This window comes from Clavelina lepadiformis, chromosome 5, assembly GCF_947623445.1.
Source record: "Clavelina lepadiformis chromosome 5, kaClaLepa1.1, whole genome shotgun sequence".
Classification (NCBI taxonomy): domain Eukaryota; kingdom Metazoa; phylum Chordata; class Ascidiacea; order Aplousobranchia; family Clavelinidae; genus Clavelina; species Clavelina lepadiformis.
Genome location: NC_135244.1, coordinates 485602 through 506103, shown reverse-complemented (window position 1 = coordinate 506103; position 20502 = coordinate 485602). Strand labels below are relative to the sequence as shown.

General features: G+C 38.2%; 2 protein-coding genes across 3 annotated transcripts in view; both read right to left on the bottom strand.

Annotated features, from left to right (window-relative positions):
- Positions 1–16785, bottom strand: part of LOC143461331 (uncharacterized) — a 41850-nt gene extending 25065 nt beyond the window's left edge. Inside the window, exons 1-18 of one of the 2 annotated variants that reach the window (XM_076959223.1) lie at positions 16181–16773; positions 15884–15945; positions 15601–15714; positions 14700–14813; positions 14288–14455; positions 13916–14004; positions 13766–13848; positions 12764–12866; positions 11714–11876; positions 11433–11591; positions 10936–11127; positions 10604–10762; positions 10393–10526; positions 10075–10243; positions 9796–9942; positions 9285–9666; positions 8539–8756; positions 7333–8004 (exon numbers count right to left, since the gene is read on the bottom strand). In XM_076959223.1, the coding sequence (XP_076815338.1) occupies positions 7901–8004; positions 8539–8756; positions 9285–9666; positions 9796–9942; positions 10075–10243; positions 10393–10526; positions 10604–10762; positions 10936–11127; positions 11433–11591; positions 11714–11876; positions 12764–12866; positions 13766–13848; positions 13916–14004; positions 14288–14455; positions 14700–14813; positions 15601–15714; positions 15884–15945; positions 16181–16245 (2625 nt within the window). In that variant the 5' untranslated portion in view covers positions 16246–16773 and the 3' untranslated portion in view covers positions 7333–7900. Of the gene's footprint in view, positions 1–7332; positions 8005–8538; positions 8757–9284; positions 9667–9795; positions 9943–10074; positions 10244–10392; positions 10527–10603; positions 10763–10935; positions 11128–11432; positions 11592–11713; positions 11877–12763; positions 12867–13765; positions 13849–13915; positions 14005–14287; positions 14456–14699; positions 14814–15600; positions 15715–15883; positions 15946–16180 lie in introns of those variants that run through there. The other variant, XM_076959226.1, reaches the window with a different exon arrangement.
- On the bottom strand, positions 4748–5674 carry LOC143460419 (retinol dehydrogenase 13-like). Its single transcript, XM_076957913.1, has 4 exons — positions 5623–5674; positions 5235–5380; positions 5080–5185; positions 4748–4980 (listed from the first exon to the last, which is right to left on the bottom strand). Exons 1-4 carry the CDS (start codon positions 5672–5674, stop codon positions 4748–4750), a joined length of 537 nt encoding a protein of 178 aa, XP_076814028.1.
- Positions 16786–20502: the final 3717 nt, after the last annotated feature.

Here is a 20502-nt window from a genome sequence, read left to right as displayed (position 1 = left end):
CACCGTTGGGATGACGATACATGGCGTCCCAGAAACAATTCACTCCGACCAGGGCAGAAACTTTGATAGTTTATTTTTTTCAAGAGCTCTCAAGCTTAATGGGCTGCAAAAAGACAAGAACCAGCCCGTATCATGCAATGGGAAACGGTGGTGTGGAAAGAAACAATCAGACCATAATTGCGATTTTAAAAATTACGTTCAGGTTGACCCAACTTCTTGGGATGATGCGCTCTCATCGGTTAGCGCTACTTACAATTCAAGTGTTCACGAAGAAACTGGAGTTTCTCCTCATTACTTGCTCACTGGAAGGAATCTTAGGTTGCCTGCAGATCTTGTTAGTAAGGCCAGAATTTTTACCCCAAAGTGTGAAGACATCCTTCATCTTCAAGATCGAATGAAACTAGTTAACTAAACAGTTCAATCAAGGTTGGAACAACATAGGTTTCAAATAAAAAGCGTTACGACAAAAAGGCGGCTGACGATCAATATAAAGAAAGTGATGCAGTCCTGTTGCGTGACGAGGCTCTTCGAAAAGATGAAACAAGAAACCTTCGCTTGCATTATAAAGCCCCTACATTGTTAAAAAATTTATTCCTCCGGTAAATCAGTTTAGAAAGTCGTGATAAAAACAGCCGCCATCAGTTTCGTGGATGCTGCAGTCCGGAACCGGAAATCACGTCCACTTACCAGCTGCAACCGGGGTTGTGCATAGTGCCGAAAAATATTCAGAACCCAGTTCAGAATAACAGTTTAGTAAGCGATTATGTTTTACATTCTCCAAACCGTCTACAACGCATTAAACGTAGACCTTGTTTTTATCCAGATAGTAAATAGTAAATAGTAAATAATACCCCAATAGTAAATTGCTGTGTTGTTCTGTTTTCGTGTTTTTATGCGTGTTTTATATTAAGATTATATATGTTTATATTATTATCATATTATTTTATTCATACTAAGACTTTAAAGTTTAAGTGCGTCACTAACGGTTTGTATCCTTGTTGTTTGAGTGTCTATTTAGTGATCATTTTGTTTTTATAAAACATACGTTATATTTCTGGGTAAACATTTATTGAGTGTCTACAGTTGTGTGGGAAGGAGGAGAGTGTTACACTTGCTTTTGCACTGTATCTATTGCGTTTCTCCCTTGCGGTCTAGGCCTATTGCGATTTTTTCGTGCTTAATTAAGCACTTGTGTCTTTTTTTCGACTTGTGTCCGACAGGTTGTCGCACGGTCAGTTTTATATTGAAGCTCCTAAAATGAGCTTTGCCAACGAGAACTTAACTAAACTGGCTTAAAATAAAAGATGTGCCTGTAAATCTTTAAATCTAAGAGTGAGGACAACAAAACGTAACTAAATTGACAAAAATTATTTTAATTGATTTAGACCATCGTGAAAAAGTTGTGTCTTAATCGTCGAAACCTTGAAAATCGATCAACCGAAAAAGAATAATTTATTTAAAATCATCAATCACTCAATCACATAATGACACGTCATCACGAAGTAACGCGCAACAGTATAGATCAGAATCAAAACAACTTAAAAGCTGAAAAACTACAATCAATATTCAAATATTGCATTATCATGTTAATTTATGATAAACAAACTGGTTCTGGTTTAACAAACAAATTCTGGTTTATTCGATATTATATGTCGACGACAACCCTGTGATTTCCAAGCTTTTTCTCATCAGTGGCTCCCAGGCGCTGTCATTTGTGGCGTGTGGCAGCAGTTCTTCGTGGCGGAAGCCAGTAAAAAATTCACTACTGTGTTTCACCACAGAGTCGTCGAGAACTAGTTTAAGTAGGGGCTGGTAGCCGTAGTGAAGTTCTCTGAGTGAACATTTTTGAAATTAGTGAAAATAAATCGATAAAAGTTTGCGAAAACATCATTTCATAGGAATTGTCAAATCACACTATTTTTATTTATAAGGTCCGTAAGTTTTTAAATACGTTTAATTTTGTAATAATTTAATATTTTCAACCCATATCTAGCTGTTTGGTTGGAAAGGGTCATGACTACATTTATTCTATTTTTTACAGTTTCTCCATTGCAATTGTTTTTGATTAAATTAGAAAACAAAAAGTTAACAAGGGAGGTGGCCTTATTACTTACTGGACCTTATTTGCTGCAGGCACCTTACTAGTTTGGTAAACATCTTATCTTGGTAACAAATTCTTATGAGGTGTGTGATGTAATAATTACACCAAATCAAACAATACTAAGACGTGACACGGTATATGGGTATTAGGCTATTTCCCGGGTAACCAAAAATAGACTCACTGCCCGAATATAATCATTGGAACATAGAAGAGAAGCCGCGCCTCATAAAACAGATTCGTGTCATATCCTTCTGTGTAGACCCATCCTGCAAATATTAACAAACAGCTTAGAGTGCTGAAAGCCAGAGGTGGCAATACCGCGGTACTATAGCACCGAATTATTGTACCGCGGTACTATAGCGCCGAATTATTGTACCGCGGTACTATAGCACCGAATTACTGTACCGCGGTACTTTTTAGTACCGATACCGGGGCCGCCGAGTAATATGAAACGAATTAGCGCAACAATGTTTATTCTATTGAGAAAAGTTTTGCCACGATTTAAACTCGGTGATAATTGGTCGTCGATCAAGACCTGGTTACCAGGGTTGCGTGCGTTTAAAAATCTATATCGCTTTACAGAGTTCCTCTGAGTGAAAGTGAGACTTTAATGACTGCTTTTCAATCGAAGAAGACGCAAATTGATCATGATCCTGCGACGGCATATTGTGTCGCAGGCAGCTGTGACGACTACAAATATTTTCCTATGATCATAATTGGCCTGGACTGTATTCGCTGCACTTGATCGTCGGTTATTTTGTAAGCTCGTCAAGTCAAGGTCATGACAGAGTGGGAAATAGGTTTTTGAATTGATGAACTTATTTGACCTCACACAATACCTACCTGGATTGAAATTAAAAGTCGTGATGCCGTTGTTCTGGCGACTGAGGTTACGCATGAACTGAATGTTGGCGAGATCAGTTTGGGCGGTGACTGTGAACATGTCCAGGAAACCTTTTGGATTCTTGATCATGCCAGACTCGGTGACTTCTGCGTATCTAATTACACTGGTCAACAGCCAATTTGCTTCTGAAACGAATGAGGTCAATCTTGGCTAATTTGGGGTCGCTGATCACGAATATCAACTTTAAATTTGTTGATTAGCTCTAGTTTTTGAGATATGGCACCATGCTTAAATGTGCTTTACTTGCAAACGCGGAAAGAAGTGTGCGTTTATCTGTTGTAGCGTGCATCTGCCAGATAGAGTTGGGCACTTAATATATTTGTTTGAAGGTAGATGACGTTTCTATTCATATTATTTTTATTTTGACGTATGTTTGTTGTTGGGTTGTTTGCTTGCTTCATGTGTGTAGTCTGAACTGCTCTTTCTGCAGATGCCTCGTAAATGCATAAAAAATGCAGACAATTTCTACTAGATTTGTGGTGAAATAACTTTTTCTTCACAAAAGCGAAGTATAACGGCTGTGGTCAGGAAAGCAAACCTTGTATTCAACTTGTATTTTGGATGTAAAGTTGGTGATCAGGACAAGAGTTGGGCCCCTCACATATGCTGTAACTCCTGTGGTGCAAATCTTTGGCAATGGCTAAACGGAAAAAGAAAATGTATGCCCTTTGCTGTTCCAATGGTTTTGAGAGAACCTACTGACCACATTAGCGATTGCTACTTTTGCACGACCCCCCCCGGTTTGTAAAGGTTTGTCGAGAAAGAAGAAGCAAAGTATTCAATACACAAATATTCCATCAGCAATTCGTCCCGTACCGCATAGAGAATTACTTCCTGTTCCTGAGGTACCTAAAGAATTCATGTTACGTTGAAACAATATCTTCCAAAGAACCACACCTTATAACTCAAAATGAATTGCACGATCTTATCCGGGATTTGGAACTACCAAAAGTTAAATCAGAAATTTAGACTTCAGCTCTAGACTACAGCATAGGAATCTTCTGGCAGAATATTCATCTTCGAAGACGGTAAATTTGATCAAGTGTTATTTGACAAAGAGAAAATTGCATGGGTAGCGTTTAAGTTGCTGGCTACAAAATTCTTGGGGAACAAAAGAGCTGACAACTACACGGAATTAGTGTAAATCTCATTAAAGCATACGATGCATGGAGTGCAATATGTCACTGAAGATACACTTTTTGGACTCGCACCTGGATTTTTTCCACCAAACTGTGGAGATGTTAGTGATTAGCATGGTGAGCGATTTCACCAATGCATATCTGCAATGCAAAAGAGGTGACAGGGAAAACAGAATCAATCAATGCTTGCTCACTTTTGCAGGATGATATGTAGGGTCGGATGCTCCATTAACCATATACGAGTTACAGGCCAAAAGGAATATAACAGATAAAATAGATTAGAAATTTATATTTGGAAAGTGGCAGTTATTTGTTGCATATGCTATGCTGAAATATAAACACATGCAATTATTACACTCTTTGTAGATTGTTACTGTTGTGTTCAATAAAGTGCACCAAGGCTTGCCTTATATAAGAGCAACATACAAAAATGAAAAAATTTTTTATCTTTTAAACTAGAGCTAATCAGCAATTTTAACCGACATTTTTGGATTCAGCGTCCAAAAATACATAAGAATCAATTGTTTTCTTAACGGAAGCAAAACATTTTTGAAAAATTGTTGACCAGTGTTATTAATAAAGCATTTCATTAATGCATTAAAATTATGGGAAGTAACAGGATCTGTAGGTTTCTACGTCACAGCAACTATTTTTGTATTTGTTGCCGAACACTGACTTGTACATGAACGTCACAAGGTTGATAATCCGGACCGGCCTCTCAGCACTTTGCTTCTTCATCTTACCCAGGAGCAGGTTGGTGAGGAGGAAACGAGAGAAGTAGTTGACGACAAAAATGCGATTTATTCCATATTTGGTCATGCCCTCCAGTACCATACCTGCATGGTCATATGAAGATGAACATTTTATGACGTTCCAATGTTTTCGTTTAAAATGAAAGTTTATTGAAAATCAAAAGATTGTTAAATCATAATCACCTGCATTGTTGAGAAGATAATCGAAATATTTTTCGCTTTCATCAAATTCTTTTGCAAATTTTCTCACAGAATCAAAATCTTCGAGATCAACTTGCATTGCTCGAACCTAAACACAATTAAAATTTATTCTCAACATCATCGTGATAATAACAGACATCACATATCTCATGTTTGCCGCTTTCTTTAATAATTTCATCTTTAACTTTGTTTGATTTCTCCAAATTCCTCGATGCGATGACAACACGAGCTCCTCTTTTAGCAAGATCCATCGCTGTTGCTTTCCCAAGCCCAGAGTTTCCACCTGAATATTTCAATATTGACCACAACAGCTAGCTGAATTATCGAGCAGTGTCAAGTACTAACCAGTGATAAGAACGGTCTTTCCATTGTGACAGGCAGCATAAAAATATTTTAAACAAAGTTTGAAGTTTTATCAACACATAGGAAGAATTTCAATCTAGGTTTAATTTTGATTTTTTGATGATTGTTTATTATTTCTAACTTTCTCATATAAGTTATAATTTCCGTTTGAAAATTTCTTACATTGCCACATTCCAGCCGTGTTCGATTTCAATTGTTTTGCTTGAACATTCATTTCCTTTTCCCAATTTATTTCTATTCCGAATGGTGGCAAAGCGTCAAAGCCCAAGGGTTTAAACATGCAAATTGCAAGAATAGAATTGTGCTATTAGATGGAACGTTAGCATGGGCCACCAAACCTACAAAATAATTCCGAATCAATGACGAATTTAAAACAAAACTAAAACAACGAAACAACTACACTGTTGAAAAATGTAGAAAGCATGTTCTCTAACTTTAAAAACACGGATATAAATAACCGAAATAAATATATAAAGTGACATGGTTAAATTAAAATGACAATGAGTATCTTAAGTGCACAGCAAAAATACGGCTAAGGAAAAACGCACAAAAGAAACTCGATCCTAGAGACCGAAATCCTGTTTCTGTGACCGAAATAGCTCGACGTTGCGGCCCACAAGTGCACTAAAATATAGACAGCAAGACTAAAATAAAAGCATAATAATGTCTTTAGGAAATCATGCCTCTACATTCCCTTCAACTACAGTATTTGTGATGAATAGTGGATACACCGACTATGGCGTATACACATTAGTGATTACGATAACTATGCTACAAAAACATAATACTATACACAATGACAGAATAAGCAATGTCTCAAGTAAATTTTGCCCAAAGAAGGTCTTTGTAAGAGATCTTTAATTTAGAACGACCGTAACCAGCAATAAGTAAGACCGGGATATGATGATTATGTTAAATTTGATTGATGAAAGTGAAAATGCTGTGCCAGCTTGTGAAGACAAATGTTTTCATCACAACTAAATTCTGTGCAGCCACGACCAATGAAATCTAACAAAAGAAAGCAAAGAAAAACTTCGTAGTCTATGTTCAAGAAGAGTGAGCTAACCTGTATATAGTGGCTATATTAGATTATGTAAACAATGTTAAATAGGTTAAGGAAAGAGAAAAACAGTTCATGGTTGTAGTTGTTGGTGGCATTTTTAGCACATGCAAATTTATGATAATTTTTCTTTTTTGGTTCAGGCAAAACATTCCAAAATTTAACACCAAAAATATTTTTGTCGTTTAATTATAATTGTCCACAAGTTTTTGTAACACCCCGTTGTGGTTTTATTTTTATCTTAAATGCTTTCAGTTTGCTTTTTATTCCGCGGTTCCAGTTGCATTTTGTGTGGCGCGTGCACCGTGTCCTTTGCATCTTTACTCTCGGAAGTAAGAGTGTTTTGTTTTTAATGGAATTGTAATTATTGTGATTGGTTGTGACGTGTGCGATGCTCAGTTCGAAGGTGAGTCTACGTTGGGACCCGATCAAGACTTTTCGTTGCTTTTGGACTTTTGCGTCTGAAGTTTGGATCAAAACGCCTGCGTGATTTATTTTAAACATGTCCAAGTAGTCTCATATTAAATCAGTTTCATTCACAACATGGTCTGCTTCGGTTTAGTTTCGAGCAGCTGAAGGAAAACTCAGTCCTACAGAGTTCAGAGAGACATATGCATTGTAATACATTGAATGCAATTTAACTTTGTAATTACAGATAATTAACAAAAGCGGCCGAAATTCTCACAGATAAACGGCTTTGATATAAAGTAATTAAGTCTTTCATTTCTTTACCATAAATTGTTTCAGCAAAATAATCAAATGAAATCAAAAAAGAAGGATTTTGTACAATTCATCGATATCCGGCGAACTACTCAGGTCCTTTGTGCTTTTATTTGACACATCAGCAAGGAAGGCCACAGGTTCAAGGGTATATAACAAGGGTGCCAAATCACGTGATTAAAATAGTTAACAAACGCGTAAAAGGTGCTGATTGGTAAAAACGCTTCAAACGAAAACACGATGATAAGTAACAACACAACATGTGTGGAACAAAGTCCGTAATAAAAGCAATGATTTCTTTTAATCAACGATGCCTTTTAGTCAGGTGAATGCGCGGTACAGGTTTTGGTATATTAATTGTTACGCTGTATAGATATCATGCAATATAGTCAAGGTATGTATATATACAGGTATAGAGCCCGGTCAATTGCAAGTTTCGTCATGAATCCAAAAAAATCATCAAGTAATGCTTATATAACTTATACAGTAATAATATTGAATAGTAGAAGCAAGTTGTTCAACTACATACGAAGCAAGTACCGACTTTGAGCAATCTGAGTATTAAAACCACTAGAAGTCATAGATAGCTATAGAGAGTCAAATAGTTAAGATATTGGCAGTGGAAAGTGACACTGTTCCTTTATGGTTTTATTTGACACATCAGCAAGGAAGTTGACAAGTTGTTTTACAATTTATCTGAACCCACAACAAATGACAACTTCTGACGTAAAGGAAGCACTGCGGCGACAAATCACAGTTGCGGTCTGTGAAAACAATAAAACATCAAGTTACAGGGGAAAACTTTTAATTCTGTGACTCATTATTATGTCTTCTCGACATTCAATTGAAACGTTTCTTGGTTATGTACTTTATAATGTACAGTACTTTAATTTGATGTGTGACCTGGGATGGTCCAAAACTGGTTTAACGCAGCGAACTGTTGCAATCAGTGCAGCGAAAGAGAGCATTTTCATAATAATCTTTATTTACAAATTGGAAAACGCAACAGTTACAATTCAATTATAAAAAACCGCCATTTCTTTACTTGTTTTGCCTTGCACCAACCTTGTGTGCTATGTACAGTAGCGCCATTGTTGCAAAAAATTTTCAAGGTTCAAGATTAATACGAAGTCACTTGCGCAATGTTATGAACGTATAGCAACATACGTGTTGAAAACTTGTCGATTTTTTGTTTATTAGTTTGTAAATAAATTACATTGAAAACTCTCCCGTTTTTTTATACTGAATGCAATGGTTTGTTATATGCTAAATTCTATGCCTATTGTTACACCACTTACAGTCGCCATATCTGCAACAAGTCAGCTGGCAGTTTTCTTCCATGTAAGCTTGGTACGTGCTGGTACAGTATTCTTGTTTCGCAAATCCTTGACACGTTACGTCATCAACAAGATTGACATATTGCGCGCACTGGTCAGTTGGAAGGCACGTGACCAGGTTGCATGGTCTTTTTTCTTGAGCTTCGCCCTCGCATGACCCTTCACCTCCGCAGCAAACTCTGGCAAAGATTTACTTGTCAGTAATTTTCACAAACTGGAAATTTAGTAAGTAAGTGAGTAAGTGAGTGAGTAAGTGAGTGAGTAAGTGAGTGAGTGAGTGAGTGAGTGAGTAAGTGAGTGAGTGAGTAAGTGAGTGAGCGAGTAAGTGAGTGAGTAAGTGAGTGAGTGAGTGAGTGAGTGAGTGAGTGAGTGAGTGAGTGAGTGAGTGAGTGAGTGAGTGAGTGAGTGAGTGAGTGATTGATTGATTGATTGATTGAGTGAGTGAGTAAGTAAGTAAGTAAGTAAGTGAGTGAGTGAGTGAGTGAGTGAGTGCAATAATATCTAATTTGATTAGTTAGCAAAAGTTAACATTAACAAGTTTGTTTGCTCGTGTTTGTTTCAAGAGCACAACAAATTTAAGTTACCGGGCACCCACATAAAGAAGAAAGCAACACCAGTAATAATTCAATGTTGCCGTTGGTGTTTATCTCGATATTACAGTCAGTGCCATATTCTACCTCATCATAGTTCAGTGAATGTAGACTCACCTTGTCCTTGTTTCAACTCCATGGCCGCATGTTTTGCTGCACTCGCTGTAATCACTCCACGCCTCCCAGACTGGGGTTTTGTTGCAGGGAATTACCCTGGTCGCGTTTCCTTCGCACCCTGGCCCACCGATTTCACCCCCTTCACATCGACGTACTTGCTCCTGTTGCCCCTGACCGCAGGTGACCGAACACGTGCCCCTTTTGGACCACTCCGTCCATTTCCCCGGACAAATGCCGCTGTTGCAGGGTTGGGACTGGCTGGTTGAGGTGCCGTGTTGGTCTGGTAAGCAACGAACAGGATCTGGACATTGGCGAGTTCTTGTTCTTTGTCCACCACCGCAAGTCCTGCTGCATTCCCCATACTGCGACCATTGTCCAAATGCTAACGATTGATTAACACATTGTTCATAGACAGGCCACAGAATATTTACCAAACGCTATTTCGTTGCCTTTCCTTTACATTACTAGACCACAAGTACTGAACACGTAGTACTTTTACCAAGTCAGTTACCTTGGCAACATGTTTGGTTGATTATTGCGTCACCGATGCATCCGTCGTTTCCTATTTTACCTCCCACGCAACGGCGCTCTTTAGATTGCATGCAAGTGACATCACAATCACTCCATGGCTCGTATTCGCTCCAATGGGCGCAAATCTCTGTTTGATTTCAAATAAATTCGCCATCACGTGCATCAACATCATATATACGGTGGTTCTAATTTTCTTACGATCGTTGCAGTGCTCAGATAGTTACGTTCTGTCTAAGAAACAAACAATTCTGCAACCTACGTGTGTTGCAGTTTCGACTTTTTTTGCTCTCTCCTCTGCAACCTTCCTCTCCAACGACGACGTTCAAGCACACTCTGGTGGAATTTTGTGTTCCGGTCCCACATTCTTTTGTGCAATCACTCCAAGCGCCAAAAGGTCCCCAGATAGGACACGGGCGTTCATTGCAATTCTAATGCACAGAGTTGAGAAACGCATTTATTTGTTTGTTTATTTTACCACTAAAATGATTTTGTCGTCGTTTCTCAGCACGTTTTGAAAAGCCTCCATATGAATTATTTCAACTGTTTTTTTTTTTGCTACAGGAGGCGGATGTTTCACCTCAACCATGGAAGCGTTTCCTTCGCAGCCTTTCTGGCCCGGACTTCCGTTGACGCAGATCCGCCTGTTTGTTCGCGTCCCGCCCCCGCACGATCTCGAGCAACTCCCGATGTCGTAACTCGACCAGAATGCATCTTTAGACGACGGAGTAATTTTGAAAATCCACTTCTGCGTCTTGTTGATAAAATTACCTCGACTCCATAGAACATACCAACACAAGATTGAGTGTTACAATCCACCGTTTCTTCAGTATCTCCACGACATCCGATGTCGATGTTTGCGCTTCCGTACTTGCAGTGGCGAATGCGACTCCTTTTTCCACCGCCACATTCAGCGTTGCAAGGAGTGAAAGCCCCCCACCGTGTCCACACTTGAACAAAATAGTAAAACAGTGTTGGAGAGCCACCAAGCATTTGCACTGGGCCTGTTTCAGCATCGCCACAACACAATTGTCGCCCTGTGCTGTATATTATTGCCATTGGCTTATACAAAAACCTACAAAGCGATATAGTGCAGAGCTTTCATGCCGACATTTCATTTCACCTGCCCGCTTGCATTCTTCGTTTGTTACTGGAATACTAGTTATTTGAGAAATCCACGGTTCGAACGCGGTCACTCTTGTGTAGATGCCGTAGTATCCGGGCGACCCGCATCTTCTCCCAAACGCCGTAACTCCAGCGATGTACCAGTCGCAGTTTTTACATCTCTGACAAACTAGTGGACCACCAGAGTCACCTGTAGTGGAAATTTGACGTCTTTCTTTATGATTTCTTATTTTGAAGCAAAGTTTCCGTAAATACTTCAGCATAGTCAAGGTGCGTATTAATACATGTTGCAGTCGGTTCAACTCAGAATAATTCAACCCTGGACGAGTAAACCCAGGATGACCCGAACAACATGTGTGAGTTGAATATCCACTGAGTTGAATTGACCGGCCACCATCAATGTAATTAAAAAATTTGAAAATCGACAAATCATGCGTTAGAATGAATATAAGGAAGCGCAAAAGCGCAGTAGGTTCTATCCCGCTCATTAATTACCTTGACACGTGTCTCTTACTCCCTCCTCGTAACCAGCGCACATATAACGATCCGGATTGATGTTGTTGGTGTGATTGCTGTAGGATCTTCGACAAACCTCACTGTTCACGATTGGCAAACTGACTTCTTGCAAAGTGGTCGCTAAGTTACCTCGGTATTCTGTTGTACAACGCGTGGGTGTGGATTAATTTACCGGGTTCGAAGCCCATAAATTGTGAGACAGCTTTCCCTATTCTTCTCTGTTTAAAAGGATTGAGCGTTTAAAAGATGAACAAAGATACCGGTTGTGCCGTATCCAGTAGCAATGCAAATTTCTCCATCCTCAGGTTCTTCTCCATTTGGCAGACAAACCCTGCCCACGTAGGTTCCAGTCTTTGCTTTCCTTCGCAACCTTATCAACGCAATGTCGTTGTCTGTGTGGGTGTAATTTTCATGGATGTAAATCTGCAACCATGTTATTCATTAACGAACAGCTCTTCCGTTTACATCAATTTTTAAAATATTCCTCCCCCTATTCACACTAATCACGTCCAACAACATCGTGAAAAATGGAAATTGTTTAAACTTCGTGCGAACGGATGCGTTGGACGTGTCACGATGCGGCTTCTGCGCATTGAATTGAATGGGTTTAATGGAAAGTTACAAAAACTTTGAGTTGATACAAAGACGTTTCGTACAGTTCAGACATCGACGCAATAATGACCATATTATGTTCGTCGTACTACGGATACAATTTACACATTGTGACGTCACGGTAGGGACGACTTACAAACGTGACGTATGTCATTAATCATTCGGCCAGCGATACACGTTTCAACAAGATAGCTCGTTCATTTGACAAAATTACAAAATGGGACGCATTGGTAAGTGCCTGCTGTACTTTGGTTTGACTGCAGCCTTTGCATAAGCCGGCCAGATTATAACTTTTGGGATTTTTATTGAATGATTTTTTTAATGACGTAATGGCAGACTTAAAGAACTAGTTTGGGATGATGGGTGCATATTAATCATTAATGTTGGGTTTAAAAATAAAAACTATTTTTAGTTTCGTGGCCTTTTTCCAAAATGACCATAGCGATGGTTCCTATAAATTTCTTCATTCAGTAATTCAGCTTTAAACGATGGTTCTTCCTATAAATTTCATCAATGATTCAGCTTTAAAACCTCAAAGTTTTAAATTCCAAGTCTGGTCACTTTGTCACTTGATATCGCATTAAATCAAGATGAACAATTCATGATCAGAAGGAAAAACAACCACCAAGAAATTATATGAAAGCATAAACTTTCCTTCCGCGACACCGCGGTTTTTATTCATTGCAATGACGTCATACCCGCATCGCGGTTGTGGATTGTTGGTGGATGTTCCCGTTCTTAGGAGTTGACCTCAGGACACCGAGCACGACTCTCACTACGCCTGGTCTATTCCTAAACTTCCTAAAACGAGAAAAACAAAGTTTGTGTGAAAACTGTCACTACTTAGTGGTTCCGCGTGGACCTGAAAATGACAAATAGACTTTAACTGCAAAGTTTTCATAATTTAGCTGCCTTGAAAATCAAGTACAAAGTTGGGGTATTTTAATATTTTAAAATGGAAGACACAAAATAAAAATTTAGCCAAGCAGAAAATAACAAGCTGGATGCAACTTAATTCAAACAAGAAGTTTATCGAAACGCACAGTTCCATGAATTTAAAAAATAATTGGAACGCGCCAAAAACAAGTTATCTCTCGTGAAAAGTTCAAACATGAAAAGAATCGGAAAAATCTTGTCTTGAATCGCTTCCCAAAACAAAAATTGAGTAAAAAATAGCAAATAAGGGGTTTATTAAATTAAAAAATCACAAAAAAATATTAACGAAATAAAACTAAAAAACTTGCATTGATTTCACTTCTTTAAATATTTATTTCTGTATTTTCATTTTAATTGGTTTAATTTAATTTAATTTATAATTTTAGCAAACAACCTAGATTTCCATTAGTAATCACAGAAAACTAGAAGGAGGAGAACGAGGTTTTGACGAGAAACATACGAGCTTAATATAGAAAAACAGGTTTTAACAAAACTTTCTCTAATTTTTTATCCATTCACCTCCCCAGCATTGGCAAAAGAAAAGTGACAAAGTAGTGAAATATGATGTTAAAGATTTATTCCGCAAGAAGGTGGTTTTGAAATTTGCGACAACAACATTCCACAATTTGTAAGCAGGTCTGTTGGCATTGATGGTGGAAATAGATTCTCCGTCAAGCCTCAGCAAATTTGTAATTAGTCATTTTAAGAATTCTCCTGATTAATTTATGGTAGTTTGAAACTACACGTCATATTACGTCACTTACCACACACAGTGAGCTGCGGTCAAAACCCATTCATCGCTGATGAGAGTTCCTCCGCAGATCTTGTCTTCAAGGCCGATGTGAGCCTGCACAGAAGTATGTGGGTCAACATTTATAAAAACTCCCGGAATCGAACAAAGATTAATTATCTACCATCCACGGCCAGCTTCCAAACAACGCATTTCTCCCTCCTACCACTCTGCCTCCATTTGTTAAGCTCGATCCACATTGAAAGAAATTTTCTGAACAATATCAAAATTTCTTTCATGCAACGAAGTAACAAAGAAAAAAGTAAAATGCAGTTTTTAAGGTTTGGATAATTTACGAACTTTTATCAAAGCGGGATATACTCTTATCTCAAAAATTGTTTCAAACCTTCCCACAAACAGATAAAATCGCATCAACAATACAGTTTTCTGCAACAATTGTGTAAAATACAAGGAGAAAATCCCTAGATCTCTTTGGCGTCAGTTGTACTGACTTGACTTTACGTGTATGCGAAAGAACTTCACGAGTATATCCTACTTGCGTTTTGTCTGCAGCATTCTTCTTTTCTGTAATAATTCCAGTAAGTAGCAGGTCCAAGCTTGAACGATCTGCACGTGGTGCACCTGTAACTTCCAGGAGTGTTGTCGCAATGCGCCTCTGTGGTGTTTAAGCACAGGTTTGGGTCTTCCGCGCATTCGTCGATGTCTGAAGATACATTTGTAAATATTTATAGTTAAGTGCAGGGTTACTCAAGAATGCAGCAAAACTCAAATTAGATCAGCTCTATACGTGCAAAGGTCCAATAATTATTTCTGCGCTCAACCATGAAGATACAACTTTTAATGTCAGTACCGGGAATGTTTTTGTGTCCATGTAAATTGTTTTAGCTAAGACATTACAGTACCGTGTCTTGTTTGTGTTCATTTTGTGCTGTAGTTGTATTTCTTACCAGTGCACGTCCGTCCATCCTCATCCAACCTGTATCCGTCAAAGCACTGACACCGACGCTCGCCCGAATCTCCATCTCGAATGCAACGATGTTGGCAGTTTAGGTCTTTGCAATCTGGCGGAGAGGTTTCGTCAGAAAGGATAAAACTAATATTTGTAATTTTCACCGCTGTTGCAGAAAGCTACATTTGATAATTTGAAAATACCACGGGCCCGATGTAATGAAACCGAAACCATTATAGAGTACAACAGAGCTGTCCAACCCGCCGGAACAAAAGCGGCCTGTGATGTAGATTGAGACAACGCTTGTAATCAAATAACAAAAATTATTGCGATATCTTAAATTCATAATTTATGCAAATGAGATCGGTTAAAGTTTCATTGTTTGTTGTTAAACAAAAGGAATGATTGACAGCATGTTACAGCGACACGCGAGGTCACAGAAGAGCTTTGTTATTCCAGCTCATTTAGCGTTGTAGACAGAGCGGCCTGGCGTTAATTAGGCCTTTGTAGGTTCTTATGTTTGCCTTTATTTAAACTACGTACATTTATTTTGGACAAACTCTTTTTCGAAGGCAGCTGTTTTGGAATCAAATTATGAAGATTTTACTTGAAAGAAAAGCGCACACAGAGTTATTCATTATAACACAATATGCGTGGTAATGGATTCAAGGTAAATTTAAACACATTATGAGATCATAATCACAGGTGAAATCGCTAAATGTTGAAACCAATCTAACTAGTTTACTCAGAAAAATCAATAGTAAGACACGCTTCAAAGGTTTTGGTTACATACGTCACGACCGACAGTGAATAAAAATCAGTCCAGGCAACTGCTAGATACGTTGAAACCATTCGTTATAAAAGAAGTGAGACAACCTTGCTATAAAAACAACTGTTACCTTGGCTGACTGTAGCGCACGCATTGCAGGTTTTAGCGCAGAATATTTTAAAAAGTTCAACGTCACAAGTTGTCGTAGTGCCACACCAGTCGAAGCAGTCGAAGCATCCGACCCCTGAACATAACGAGATAGTTGCTATAAAATATCAAATCTTGGACTTGTTTCTTGACTTGCGGGAATCCTCCAACACTTGTAGCGTTCCTTCATGAGGATTTACTTTCTTGGGTTGTCATGTCAGCTGAATGAAGCATGCACAGACAGAGATGAACGTAGAAGAACTTACTTGCACATTGAGAGTTGGTCTGAGGAGGAAAACTGAGCACGACAAACAGCAAGAGTCCACACCTGGGTTGAAGACAACACCAATTTAGCAAGTCGATGCAGGATGCAGCCGTTTTTGTTTATTTTAAACTAACATTTAAAGGCTAAAAAATTTCTACAAAACAGCTAACGCCTGAAGCTAAGTTTGGTTGAAAGCATTGATTTTCGTTTAAGCAGCTTGATGAGTTTGACCTTGCAAATTAGCCAGACTCGAACGTTTTTAAAGAAACTTAAAATTTCATTCACTCGGCAAACTTACCCCATATGTGCTTTAAGATCCATGATGAAAGCTACAGTTGAATGATTTGAACTTCTTCTTATCATCTGGTTTCAATCGAGCCTCGCACTTGGCGTTTAAAGCTTTTTCTCAAGGGGATTTTCGTATACGCGCCTTCCGGGAAAAAGTCAACTTATGACGTAAGAATCGCGACATCGCCAGCCAGAAGCTCATTGCCTTATTTTCTTTTACGTCACAATTATGTAGTTTCGCCTTCGGCTAATTGCTAATACTTGTTATTTGAAACAATCGTTTTTGGCAATGACGAGACGGAAACGCAATTTCCACTGAATGACATTACGGTAAATGTTTCTTTGCTAAGATAAGTTGAAATAATTTCGTGCGAACACGAACAGACGTCACGTTTGTTTTCTAACAAACAACATTATTCCCCTAACTCAACGTTACATGCAAGAAGCATCGTCGTAATCAACAACATTGTAATATTTTCTTCCATTTTTCGGCACAATCTATAAAGTTATTATTATCTATTAAAGGCACCAAATTGAAATTAATCCAATAGCACTCAAGACTCAGTGAGGTACAATTTGCAACATTCTCTTCCGAAATTAGCCTAAAACCGCCCCTGGCGAATATTTTTTTGCAGAACTTTTTATTAAATGCTGAAAGCGTCTACTCGTGGTTGCGCAAAATCAACTTTACATTTAGTTTGTAGCAATTTGTTTCGCGCAGATTGTTCAAAGTTTGTAAAAATTTCGTTTAAATAAAAGATTCGTTCTAAGGCAGTTTCTACAATTTGGATGCTAGAGTAGGTTCAAATATTCATTGCCTTGAGTTTACAACATCTATACTTCACCTACGTCACGGTAAAAGCGCGTTTCGCTTCGTAAGTTCATTGACATCCGGCAAACTACTGAGGTCTTTTATGCTTTTATTTGACACATCAGCAAGGAAGTCCACAAGTTGTTTTACAATTTTTCTGAACCCACAGCAAATGACAACTTCTGACGTAAAGGAAGCACTGAGGTGACAAATCACAGCTGCGATCTGTTAAAACAATAAAAAATCAACTTACTGGGGGAAAACGATTGTCATGTAATTAGTTTTATCCAAGTCGTAGCTCTGTAACGCAACAAAAGAAGTTCATTGTTTCACCACTTACAGTCGCTATATTTGCAACAAGTCAGCCGGCAGTTTTCCTCCATGTAAGCTTGGTACGAGCTGGTGCAGTATCTTTGTTTCGCAAATACTTGGCACGTTACGTCATCAACAAGATTGACATATTGCGCGCACTGGTCAGTTGGAAGGCACGTGACCAGGTTGCATGGTCTTCCTTCTTGAGCTTCGCCCTCACATGACCTTTCACCTCCGCAGCAAACTCTGGCGAAGATTTACTTGTCAGTAATTTTCACAAACTGGAAATTTAGCAAGTAAGTGAGTAATTTACAAGTCGTAAGCAAGGCAAGATACTACTTATCAACTTGACATTATTCTATTCAACATTTACAACTTAACTTCAACTCAACAACTTGTTTTATCATCAGAGCACATTCGTAGACTCAGCTCAGACTCAGACTCAGGGGGAATGTAGACTCACCTCGTCCTTGTTTCAACTCCATGGCCGCATGTTTTGCTGGACTCGCCGTAATCACTCCACGCCCCCCACACTGGGGTTCTGTTGCAGGGAAGTACCCTGGTCGCGTTTCCTTCGCACCCCGGTCCCCCACTTTCAACCCCTTCACATCGACGTACTTGTCCGCCACCGCAAGTCCTGCTGCATTCCCCATACCGCGACCATTGTCCAAATGCTAACGATTTATGTCATAAATCGATCATCAAATGTCATATTTTAGGTGACGCACATCACAAGCAATATTAGAATAGAAAATATATTAAAGAAAAGGCATTAGCATTCACACAACAGGCTTGGACCGGAAAATTCACTCAAATCGGATCCAGTAGAGTGTAAAGCTTCGATAAACTATAACTTCTTATACCTTGGTTGTTGTCTTCGCAAGCTTTGCAGGTCTTAGGGCAGTATTGCCGAAATTCTTCATCTTTGCACTTCGCCGATGTTGGAAAACACTTGAAGCAATCGAAACACCCAACTTCTGAAGAAAAGGAGTCAGAAGATTGTAAAATGATTGATGCTGCGAATTAAACGAAACCTGCCATTGTGCGAGTATTAATGGACGTTAGCTGAGGACTGCGCCTTATCTGTGCATCGTGGGATGGCTTGGGGAGGAAGATTAATGATGATGATCAACAGAAGCCCGAACCTGAGTTGAACAATAACATACCATTGGCAATTTGACACATTGCAGTAAGAATCATCACACAGGTGTGTGCTTTGTAAATAATAAATAATATGGGCTTGGTTTTGTGCCAAGAGATTTAGAAGCAGTTTATTAAAATAATGTTTCTAAACGGGTTTAAAAAAATTCTGTAATTTAGTCTAATTGTAATTTCATAAAAATGTTTTGTAAATTACTGTCAAGTGCAGTGTTTAATTATTAATTTCCTAAACCTTGCTTGTTTCAATATCCACATCAGTTCTTGAATTCGTTCCTTTTACACTTACATCATAATTACATTTACATTACTATGAAATCAAATAAAGATTTAAACTATCACAACATGAATACTAACTTATGAACAAGCGTACCTTGATGATGCTTTCAGATTCATGATGAAATCGCCACTTAGCAGCCTGTACCGTTGAAAGTAAATAGTTTGTAATAACATATCTTAGCACTTACACGATAACAATATACTGTATAGGTCGCGTAAAGCTCAATGCTAGTTGTTTTATTGATAATGAATCCGTTGCTCAACTTTTACAAAATAATTTCACAGTCAGCAGCTAAGATTTGTCTAGAACTAATTCCAGGCTAAAGCAAAAACTATAGCGACAACGGGCGCAGTCTGCATCAAATATATTAGATACGCTTGGAATTAAACTCTTTAATCCAAAATATAAAAATCGAACTCAATTAAACATGAGAACGGCGAATTAATAATCCACAACAATGTCGTTTACAGTTGCTTCCATTCCCCAATGCACTTAAATATAAAACTTCTTATAAATGTCACTACCGTAGCCTACTTGGTGACACTTTCGCTGAATTTCAAAGTGTGCAACGATTTCATTTATACGGTTGAAAGAACGCATAAGCGAGCCGTTCAACACCTTTGATGGATGCGGCTATTAAGTACACAGGAAATTGTTGAACAAATAATCCCGACGATTCCAAATTTCAATTGCTCAGTTTCCTGGAATGTAAAAACGACCAATAAAAATCCAGTAAACATGTTCTTCACCTTATCCGAAGTGACGTCACTGATCGAAAATGATATTTTAAACCAGTGTCAATCATTAGGATTGATGGGCAGCTGTCAAACTTCAAAATCTCTTCTTTAACACAATCAGGAATTACAACACAAGGTTTAGGTCTAAACTTTGGGCAACGTACAAAGGTCAGACAGCTTGTTGTTAGAGATAGTGGTTTATTGGTTTAGCAATTTATTGTGGTTTGGTAGTGGTATGTATGTAGTCTGCGGAGTATGGGCTAAGTAACATTTCTAACACATGTTTTTTACAAGTCTTCGAGCTTCACTAAACAAATTTATAAACATATATTACAACATCCCTAATTCCACAATCTTATAAAAATAAAATAACAGGCAACCACAAGTTATCGCAAAAACCATCCAGGGAATCCCCTCATCGTCATAACACTGTGCTGCAGTTGTCCCCACAACCCCAGTTTTTATCTCACATCCTAGTTGTAGTAAATGTGTCAGACGTTAGGACAACCTCGCACTTCTTAATCAATCAGTCGCTTGCTCCTCGCATCACTACACAAGTTTTTATTCTATATTTTACACGAACTAAGAGACACTGAAGGCCACTGAGCATTAATGTGTTCGCAGATTAACTTAACTTACAATATGAGGAAAGAATTTTTAATGGATTCAGTTTGGTGCTGTATTATATTGTGTGTAAGTTAAACCTAATAGACATATTTCTAATTGTCATCACAAACGAACTCGGCTTCCAAATGTAAATGGCTTAAATGTGAAGTTCATGCAGTGAATCAAACATTGACAGAAACACTGAAATTTGAAAACATGAATTCTTTCGTTTATAGTTTAGTTATTTTCTTAAAAGTAAAATTCTATTGTTCATAGGAATAATTGTCGGTAATGCGATAATTTCGGATTGGTAAAATCTGGAATTTGTTATAATTAAGTTATTTGAGACAAGATCAAAGTTTTTTTCAATTTCAGTAAATTCAAAAAGTTTCAAAGTTTTGAAACGTCACCAAAGCGAAAGTTCAAAA